We start from the raw sequence: 10919 nt of genomic DNA on the forward strand, positions 1-10919 counted from the left end.
CATCTCTAGACTTCATTTCATCACTTAAAGCATTTTTCTGTTGAATTTCTATCTTATGGTGGCCATTTTGAAAGTTGTGCCAAAACGTTGCTGTGGAGGGAACCTTCAGAAGATTTCCAGACATTTTCTTTTGTGGTGATATTAATGTCTTGATATTTTAACATAATAAAACTCACTGGCTCAGGAGGTACATTTACTCACTATGCCGAAATGAGAACATAATTAAAGGTTAAAGGACCGGTGGGGCAGCAGGGGACTCAAAATGCAGAGAATGTTAGGAAACATTTTTTAATTCTTTATTTAACCAGGGAAGATCCATTGAGAACATGTTTCTTTTTTTCAAGGACACAGAGAGAGAGAGAGAGCGAGAGAGAGGGAGGGAGGGGGAGAGAGAGAGAACAGGGGTAAAGCCACTGGAGCAGTTTGTAGGGTTGCTGAAGGGCCCAGTGGCAGAGTTCTTTCTTTTTGTGTTTAGGGATCAAACGGAAGATAAAAGTGAGCGTATGCCCACCCACAGCGCTCTGCAGTTTCCCGTTGTACCCGCCCTCCTGCCCTGCTGCCCTGCTGCCCTGCTGCCCAGTTTCTCTCAGGTGGAGTTCCTTTCTCCAGGACACAACAGTGGTGACCCATTTGAGAACTGAACCCTCAACCCTTGTGTTACAGACCCAGTTCTCAAACCATTATGGCACAACACTGCCCCTTATAGTTAGTCCATGTACGCGAGGGAAGTAAAGCCCATTAAAACATTAATAATGTTATGGGCTTTACCTAGTATTTCATTCTGATTACCTGTTTTTGTACCAATAAAGGTTTTTTTTTTTTTTTTTTTAAAGTAATGCTAAAATTGTAAAAAAAAATCTGTGATCGCCTTTTTCTATGAGCTATCCTTGTTCTTGCTTACGTTTTACATTTCTTAATCAGAGACTAGTTATTAATGTATAATGTTTTCAGATTGCATGGGGTAGAACTTGACTCACTTCCTGTTCCATATGTCAGATATTTGGGTGAGAGGCCTCTCTGAATCACTCAGGACTGTGGGTGGACATTTTGGGTCCGTGTTTTACTTATTGGTGCTGGGGGAAGACGGGTGGAACCCTGGCATCAACCATGGGGTCCTGCACATGCATGCGCAGGGCCGTTTCCAAAAACAGCCTCCAAACTGCTGTGTCCTCAAAATATGTACTAAACCTACTGCCTACTTGTTTGGTGTGTATTTTCTAGTACGCAATGGGCAGTGTGAAAAAAAATATCCTCTGTACTATTTTGTAATGGTGCTGCGGAAGTGTCGTAAGACGTCCCGCCCTCGTAGTAAAAAGGCCCCGCCTCTTCCTGTCTGATTTATGGGACCCACCACACCATTGTGTGGGACCTCCTAAATAGCATGGCTTACTTCCTGAATAGAGTGATCCTGATTACACTAACACACAGTGAAACCCTGGAAGTAAGGATATCATCCAGGGCTTCTTAAGTACACTACATTTAGAGAGAAGAGTGTGCCTGCTTAACGTTTTCATCCAGTGTACTCACCTTACTTGCCTACTATTGAGTATAGTTGTTTTGGACATGGCCCACGGTTATGCTGGGTGGAGATAGACACTGAAGTATGCTTGTGGGGATGGAAAAGCAGAACGCATGTCTGCTACCGTGTTAAGAGATAAAATTGTGAACTGTTGTGAATGCCAACTGAATAAATATCAGCAAATTACAATGACTTGCTTTTTGCAGCGATTCTTGAATTAGTGGTGCTTAGGAGGCTCCGGAGTTTTTGATTAATCATAAGACGGCTAAAGAAAATACAGGAAAACATACATTCCAGAGAGGAAGAAATTTAATATTTGTGTTCATGCAATGAAATGCAACCCCATCCCACCATTCCAAAGTTTTTAATCTTAAAAAGCACATCCACATTTGCAGCTAAGTTAATTTCCTGTAAAAAATGTATACTCTGGAGTTTAACTTTCTATGCAATTATTTTTTAACATCTTGAAAACAAATGAGACAGGCAAAAGTCCTGCCGAATGAAGTACCTCAAATATATAACAATTTAATTTACTTATTTCACATTTTTTATTTAATTATTGCTTCATTTTTGTACGTTTAAAACGTGTTTATAGTGGGGAAATGAACTTCTGGAAATGGTCTGCCCCAGAAACTCCGTCACCCCTCTTATCGCCTATTGGAATGTTCCTTGTTGTGCCGTAACTCGAAAGCGCGCGAGGCCAGTTGGCGGCTTGTCTGCAGGGCTACAATGGCGTCTCGTGCAAAACCAGGTGGGCATGAGTGTTTGTGAAGGTAGCTTTAACTGTGCAAGGACTGAACCGGTCATACCGCTCCGTTTATTTTCCGTTGGATAGAGTGGGCATGCCATGTTCGCTTACTAGCTCCCTCGCCATAGCTATATGATGGTTAGAAGTTCGTATTGAATAACTCTGTACGACTTTACCTAAAATGTTTGTTTTTGGAAAGTAGCGTCGCATCTCCAACTGACTGTATTATTAGTATTTCAGCGTGCCTGTTCATGTAGGCTATCGCTGTGTTGTTGTCTTCCTGTTTGCTTTGGGAAAAAATGCGCCACCGTTGTGGCTGCAGATGGCTAACTTTTATGCTGAACGGTCAAAGTGAAATATATCAGTTATATAAACAAATAGGTAAATTATTAAAAACGTTTTAAATGCAAAGAAAGGACTGCATTTTCAATTTGACCTTTGGCTGGGTTTTTGCGTGACCACGTGAAAATGATATATGAAATCTAACGGCATTGCTTCCCGTTTGCATTATGTCACCCTTGTGCCACAGCACCATGAAAATGAAACGATACGGCCAATTGAATTTCAATTTAATTTTTGTCCTGGATAATGTGGTCACTTCCGGGGTTTCGGACTACAAACTGTAACACTATTGGATCGTTTTAACGCCACCTGCAGGGTTGCCTGTAGTGATCTGTTGTCCCGACCCGTACGATTTAAAAGGCTGATTAAATGAGTAACACTTTCCTACTGGAACTCTTTCTTTGACAGAAAGGGGAGGGAGATTAAGTGAAATTGAAATTCAGAAAATTTCAACATCATAACCCCCCCCCGGTCGATAGGCGACCGCTGAGGGTCATATTTATCTAAACATACGGACGATTGGCCAACCCTAGTGTGAGTCTAAAGACTCTCTGCCTTCTTTCCTTCTACAGGTGGGCGTGGCAGGAAGCGCAAGACGGAGCCTGAGGGGGGGGAGGAGCCAGCGCTGGAGAACAAGAAGGAAAAAGCGGAGGAAGAGGAGAATGACAAAGAGGAGGGGCAGAGGGTGGTCATAGAGCACTGGTCAGTCTGGACATGCAAACTTGCTCTGTGCAAAAACAGCTGGTGTGTGTGTGTGTGTGTTGCAGTAAGAGCTGACGTGTGTGTGTGTGTGTGTGTGTGTGTATGTATGTGTGTGTGTGTGTGTTGCAGTAAGAGCTGACGTGTGTGTGTGTGTGTGTATATGTGTGTGTGTGTGTGTGTTGCAGTAAGAGCTGATGTGTGTGTGTGTTGCAGTAAGAGCTGATGTGTGTGTGTGTTGCAGTAAGAGCTGACGCGTGTATGGGCGTAATGCAGAGGGGATTCGGGGCGCCCTCCAGGCGGCCCACCCCGACCTGAGAGTCCTGCTGAACCCCCAGAAGCCCCGACGGAACAGCTTCGAGGTCACGCTGCTGAGCGAGGGGAAGGGTGAGCACATCGCCTCTGTCCCCCTGTCTCTGTCCCTGTCCCCCTGTCCCCCCGTCCCTGTCCCCCTGTCCCCCCGTCCCTCTGTCCCCCTGTCTCTCTGTCTTTCTGTCCCTGTCTCTGTCCCTCTGTCCCTGTCTCTCTGTCCCTGTCCCTCTGTCCCTCTGTCCTTCTGTCCCTCTGTCCCTCTGTCCCTGTCTCCCTGTCCCTCTGTCCCTGTCTCTGTCCCTCTGTCTCTCTGTCCCTGTCTCTCTGTCCCTCTGTCTCTATCCCTGTCCCTGTATCAGTCTCTGTGTAGGTGTAGATGTGGTTGCATAAGGAATGTAAGTATCTGTGCTTCTCTCTCACAGAGATGAGCCTGTGGTCTGGGATTAAGAAAGGTCCCCCTCGTAAACTCAAGTTCCCTGAGCCTGCAGTGCTGCTGTCCGCCCTGGAGGAGGCGCTGAAGAGCCAGTAGAGTGAGGTGCTGAAGGTCAGAGCACGCGTACACACATACACACACACACACCTCAACACCAGTGGGTACACAATGACGATCCATGTGTTTTGGGATTTCACACCAACTCATGCACATAATTGGCTCAAGTGTTGTTGCTTTTTATTATGAAATCACAGCAAGGAGTCTACTAAATAATTAAGGCTTATTGTTTTCGCCTTTAATTTTTCGAAAGAAAATGATAAAATTCGGGGTAACAGGTATACGCAAAAAGCAGTTGAGTTCTTGGAACATGACGCCTACACCAGTCCTTAAGTGTGTGTGGTGCGTGAAAAACATTAATGCTCAAAAAGAGCTGCGGGAAGTTTCACAGTAAAAATGCAGCGGCTCCCTTTCAGAGTGCAGTGGGGTGTGTGTGTGTGTGTGTTTGTTTTCTGGTCCAGTATAGTCCACTACGTAATGCTGCTTTCCTGCGTTTATCCTCCACAGCCAGTCATCTCAAGTTCTTTGCTTCGGGGCGCATTATGACGAGGAATGGCCAAAGGGGGCGCCCCCTGTTGTTCTTCTGATGCCACTGCAGCCCCGCGCTTTGGACTGGGATGATGGTGTCAGGTGACCTCATGCAGAATCGCATCTCGTTATTTTCCTGCTGAATCTCGTCTGCCTTTTTATTTTGAATCACTGCTGCTGAGAATGTTCACGATTCACTGAAACTACTTCTGACTCACATTCTGACTCCCGTATTCCACATTCTGTGTGACCTTTTCTCAATGTTCAAATAAAGATGTTCTTAAAGATTTTTTTTGTACTTTATTCCGTGAAATACAGAAGAAAAGGTTTTCACTGTGAACTCCAAAAGTAACAAATTCAGTTTTTTTTTTTTTTACAGCCATTTTGGCTCCTCTGTTCCCCGTTCGGTATCGTGTGACTGTCAGCCTTTTCTTTGACCAACATTAGATTTACAGGAGTACCTGAGAAACGAGGAACAAGTGGTGGTGTAGCGTAACGGGCAAGGAACAGGGCTTGGGCCTCCCAGGTTGCGGGTTCGATTCCCCGGTGGGACACTGCTGCTGTCCTAACCCTTGAGCGACGTGCCTAAACTGAGCTGTGAGTTGAGATGTATTCATTTGTCAACACATCCTGTTCACTGTTTGAAGTTCACAAACCAAACTAACCAGAGATAATCTGTCATGTCCCAAAGACCTGGAAAACATGGAGGCAGCTGCTGAATCAGGATTAGGGAACCTGAATATGTAACTGACTGGGGACAGGGCACTATATCAGTGGTTCCCAGCCTTGATCCCGGGGACCCCTGTGTGTGCTGGTTTTTCTTCCAACCGCAGTTGCAATCCCTGAATGTTTTAACCACGGTCATGTAAGATAGGATCCCTGCATGTTTGCGTATGGCCACCAGGTGGCAGAGCTGACGGCTCTGTGAGCATCATTAGCACAGGCAGTCTCTAGATGAGCAGGAGTGTTGGGGCTTCAGAAAGGCGGCATGTTGACTGCCTGTGACTGGCCAGTTTGGCACTGAACTTGCCAGTCATGTTGGCTTTAGAAATTAGTGAGTTCCTTAAGAAATCAGAATGCTGATAATAATGTGAAATCATAAAAGCTGCTTCATGATCAGCAATCTATGCTGGACACAGTATGTACAAAAACTTCAGAGTTCTAGTACGTATGACTAAAATTTAGTCACGCTGGTCTTTCAGTAAATCAGTATAGTACTGCCATGTTCTTCAACAAACAGAACAAAAACACCACATGGTTCTTTTGTTACAATTGAAATGGTGATTGCTCTACTTCAGACACAAATCACGGGGTGTACTTATGATAACAAACCAATGCATCCAGTGAAGGGTTTGTCCCTGTGAATGAATCCAGTTACTGCTGAATTTGGAGTAAAACAAACAGAACGTTTAAAATAAAATGAAAATGCACTTTTGTGTTTTTGTCAATGCTAACAATAAAAACACACGAATGATAGCATAGCAGCATAGCGTAACAGCATAGCAATGTGCCTTTTACAGAACTTCAGTCAGAAAGTGCACCGGCAGTTAAAGTAAACAGGAGGAATTATTTCCCCTCGGTTGCCGTAAACGTTTTTTTCAGCTTCTGCAACCAGGTTCCTCTGGTCTGATTGTCCTTTTTTATGGGAAGGGATGGTGGAGTCTGGTAAGACCAAAATTTTCATGCGATACACTTTTTTTTTGTACGTTTGTGACTTGTCAACTGTGTGATGTGAAAATGTGAGAATTTGAAAGTGACACCTGGCTGTCTTGTTCACCGTCCAAACTTCTAAACTCATGTTCAAAAACAAGTTCAACAAATTTCACACTGCACATGTAATTCAAATTAAACACTGCTTAATAAATAACATATAAAATGAGTTTCTCCTTATATTTGCAGATAAATTGCTAATTATTGTTTGAAAGTGCAGATAATAATAACCATACTTCCCTCCTGGCATTATCATAAGTGAATAAGACATCTCTGTATCTTGCAAACCCTCAGCATTTAATTTAAACAAAATAAAAGCACTTCATTCTAAGTGTGAATAAAATGTGAGAAAATAATGCTTCTCAACCATCGACATGAGCTTTTTCTGTTTATTTTCCAAGAACAACGCGTTTTTCATTTGTTTAAATAGAGTGATTGAAAACGCTTCATTCTTGTGAATAAAATAAGTATAAAATAAATGTAATAATAAGCGCAAGTTACCACACAATGAGGCAATGAGGCCATTATTAAGAAACTTGTTCATCTTTAGCTCCCGTGAGTTTTTGGCTTTAACTCACTGCATTCCTGTTACAAGGACTTATGGATTGCACCCTGGGTAGGCTGCTAGATTCCAGAGCATTGCACCCTGGGTAGGCTGCTAGATTCCAGAGCATTGCACCCTGGGTAGGCTGCTAGATTCCAGAGCATTGCACCCTGGGTAGGCTGCTAGATTCCAGAGCATTGTTACAGGGATTTGCTTTCATTCAGCCAGAAGAGCATTAGTGAGGTTCAGGTACTGATTGGATGATTAGACCTGGCTCACAGTTGAGTGTTGGATGGGGTTGAGGTCAGGGCTCTGGGCTCCAGTCCAGTTCTTCCACACCAATCTCGACAAAACCATTTCTATATGGACCTCGCTGTGTGCCCAGGGGCATTTTCATGCTGAAACGGGAAAGGGTCTTCCCCAAACTGTTAAGGAAGCACAGAATCATCTAGAATGTCATTGTATGTTGTAGCATTAACATTAGCCTTCAATTGAACAAATTGACCTAGCCCAAACCATGAAAATTTTGATTTTGAGAGTATGTAGGAACTGGCAATCCAAGTCATTTGTTGATGTTCTCTCTCTAAAAAAAAATACATTTGTATCACTTTTAAGAGCGAGCCTAACTTCTGCTGTATTTGAAAAGGAAGGGAATTCACCAAGGGGAGCACTTAATTAGCATGTCACGCTGATCAAAGACAGCTGATTAAAATCATCTTGAGAGTTCAATTTACACCGTCTGGCAGGGCTGAGTATGAACAAATTGAAACTGAATTGTCATAATTAATAATTAATTCATATTATGACGACAGGGGCATCAGTGCCAAAGATCCGGTTCCCTTTCATTGCTGAGGATGACAGCTGCCTTTCATTTGAATTATTTCAGTTAAGCGCAGAGAAGGGCTCTGTGTGCAGTCTGTGTGTGTATATGCAGTCTGTGTGTGTGTGTGCAGTCCATGTGTACATGCAGTCTGTGTGTGTGTGTGTGTGCAGTCTGTGCATATGCAGTCTGTGTGTGTGTGCAGTCTGTGTGTATGTGTGCTTAAACACAGAGAAGGGCTCTGTGTGTGTGTGTGTGTGTGTGTGTGTTTGTGTGTGTGTGTGCTTAGCACAGAGATGGCTCTGTGTGTGTGTGTGCAGTCTGTGTGTGTGTGTGTGTGTGTGTGCTTAGCACAGAGATGAATCTGTGTGTGTGTGTGCAGTCTGTGTGTTTATTTATGTATTCCAGTGCCGGTGTTTCTGTCCAGCCGTGGGCATGCTTTCGACATGAGCAGATTCACGTCCTCCACAGCACGCAAGGAAACGCTTCCCGCTATCGGACAAAGCAGGTGCACAGGGTGAGCCCGAATGCCTGCTTAGAAACCTCACAACTCTTGACGAAAATACTTTGGCGGATGCATAGATCCGAACAGAGCCATACGTGAGACATCAACATTAAGTTGCATTTCTGGGGGTCGCCTAGGCAACGCAAAAGGCACTGGGTTTCAGTTCTGAGCCACCAGCTCCGGCGCAGGTTCAGTAATCTCCCTAAATGACTCGTTTGTCGAGCGAGGGGGGCGTCCCCAGGGAGGCCACTGGCCGTATCTCAATGGGAGAGATAATCGAGCTGGGCTGTTAGTTCCCCGTTAATCGCTCTCCGGTGACCACTGCTGGCGGCGCGGCATCTGGGCGACCCGTGCCTGTAACAGGCGAAACAGCGCTCCCGTCCAGCTGTGTTTCATCGCCCAGTTAAAGGCACAGCAAAACCGGGGGGGGGGGGGGGGGAGAAAGGCAGTGGTTTGTGCTTCAATGGCATCGGAAGTCAGTGCTGGTTTTCACCCTCCAGGACCATGGCAAGAATGAGTAGCAAGGACTGAAATTTTTAATTTGGGAGAAAACAGGATGATGATGATGATGATGATAATAATAATAATAATAATAATAATAATAATAATAATAATAAAGCAGAATTACCTCAAAGCTAGAAACATCATTTTACTATGAGATACAGTCCTGTTTTACCCTTGAGTAGCATGCATCTGTGCAAATGAAAGATGTTAAAGAACAGTTCACACACACGGTTTAAAAAGAGGTGAATTGTTCCAGAATAACACATGTTGCAGCATATGCAGATCTGCAGGCAGCTCCAACTTTGGCCACCACACCCACAATGATCCGCCACATCTGGTGTTTGATGTCAGCAAGGAACAGTTTCTCATCTTTAGTGCTTTAAAACTGGTGTTTTGAAAGTTATTCTTTTGGGCGTAGGAGGAGCATTCTGGCAAGAGTCCACCTTACCAAGGACCCTGGACTTCTGTCACAGTGGAAATGTCGCTACGTTGAGGTGGAGGAGATCAAGGATCAGCTTCCACATCAGGCAAGCAATCTCTCCGCATCCATGAAAACCTCCCGCTCGCCACGGTTTAATTATTGACGCAGAACAGGGAAAACATTTCTCCCATTGCGCTGACATTTTGAAAAACATGGGGAGAGTGGCTTGTCAGGGTGATGACCTTTATGAAGGTGTACATGGTTAAGAGTGTAATCCAGATGGTCTGTCACTTTGTTTGCCACTTCTGGATTAATTCCTCTGATTTAGCTTGCAAGATTATTTGTTTATTTGGATCTGCATTAGCTGTTGCACATTCACAAGCTACTCTTCCCAGGGTCCAAAGGCAATAAAAACATGACCTAGTACAGAGGAATTATAGACACGCACATACAATTGTATTTAATTAAAATACTAAAAGTAAAGCTTTTGCACATTTAAAAAAATATAATGCTTAAAATATTTCAATACACCCTAAAATAGGCCTGGAAAATGGATTCCCTGCTACTGCTGAACGGGCAGATCTACCCCCGTTTCTGTCGAGCCGTTAAAGGCCAGTGTGCTCGTTCTCACTTCAAAACCCCGCAGTCCACTAACTGCATGTTAATTGACTCCATCTGTGACAGAACACTTGGTAAACGGTTACATGTGAAAACTGCTGAGCTTGAGTTTTACCTGATCGTTTAATTAGCAAGCAACGGGAACATTAGCCATTTAATTCTTCTGCTAGGAGCAATGACGGAAAAGCTTTCAATAGGACGCGACTGCCGGCCGTCTTCACTCTTCGCAGAATACAAGAGTCGCGAATGAAGAGGGGGAAAAAATGAGACGTGGAGCAGCGGAAGCAACACCGTTAACGCTTAAGACCTAACTGGTGGGGGAGGGGCCTCCTTCTCAGGCTAAAAACTCGAGGAAAAAAACATACCGGAAGCAGTTGCAAATATTTTGTGCAGAGTTCGGGTATGAATGCTGTTAAAGACGTTATTTCACGATTTCCTCCAGCTAAAGTTTTCGTCAAGCTACCCAAGTACGAACGGTGGGGAAAGTGTCGCTGTCCAAGGTACTTGACGTACTTGCGTTGATCAAACGCGTGGGTTTCATTTGGCTTCAATATCTCCCTACATGAGCTGTGCATATTTGTGAAAATGAATAATACATCAACATCGCACATATTTTATCCAATTCAAAACGCACAAATATAAACGAATGCGATATATTTGTCGTTTCTGTTTTTGGCTGGTACTCTCCCATCACGTCGGTGAAGCTACCATAAAATCCACAGGAATTCATGCGTTGTTTTATATTATCTCCGCACGCGCTGCTTCCTCGTTCTCATCCCACTCGGCTGATTGGTCACTCGTCATCCCAGCTTTTGTTGGTGTTAAGCGGTGCGCGCCCACTCCGGCGAACCGCCCAATAAAAACCGGGAGCATCGACAAAGGGTGGAGAGAGAGAGAGAATCAAGTCTGTAAAAAGACAGTTAACTCATATACCAAAATACAAGATCCAACAGAAAAATAAAATAAAATTGGAGATCACAAAGCGTAAACTGTTTTTCACATAAATTGGACACAGTGACAAGAGATAAAACATCAATCCAGAAAACAATCAACATTGCAAAAAACAAAACAAAACCTCAAAAATGCTGAGCCTAATGACCCATATAAAATAAATACCAGGATGAGAGCATTTGAGGGTGAAAATGAGCGGAGAATTCTG

General features: G+C 44.0%; 1 protein-coding gene across 1 annotated transcript; it reads left to right on the forward strand.

Annotated features, from left to right (window-relative positions):
• Positions 1 to 2158: 2158 nt before the first annotated feature.
• Positions 2159 to 4927, forward strand: selenoh (selenoprotein H). Its single transcript, XM_035424995.1, has 5 exons — positions 2159 to 2270; positions 3182 to 3311; positions 3553 to 3695; positions 4043 to 4164; positions 4618 to 4927. Exons 1-4 carry the CDS (start codon positions 2249 to 2251, stop codon positions 4147 to 4149), a joined length of 402 nt encoding a protein of 133 aa, XP_035280886.1. The 5' UTR covers positions 2159 to 2248; the 3' UTR covers positions 4150 to 4164; positions 4618 to 4927.
• Positions 4928 to 10919: the final 5992 nt, after the last annotated feature.

Source organism: Anguilla anguilla, chromosome 7, assembly GCF_013347855.1.
Source record: "Anguilla anguilla isolate fAngAng1 chromosome 7, fAngAng1.pri, whole genome shotgun sequence".
In the NCBI taxonomy this organism is placed as follows: Eukaryota; Metazoa; Chordata; class Actinopteri; order Anguilliformes; family Anguillidae; genus Anguilla; species Anguilla anguilla.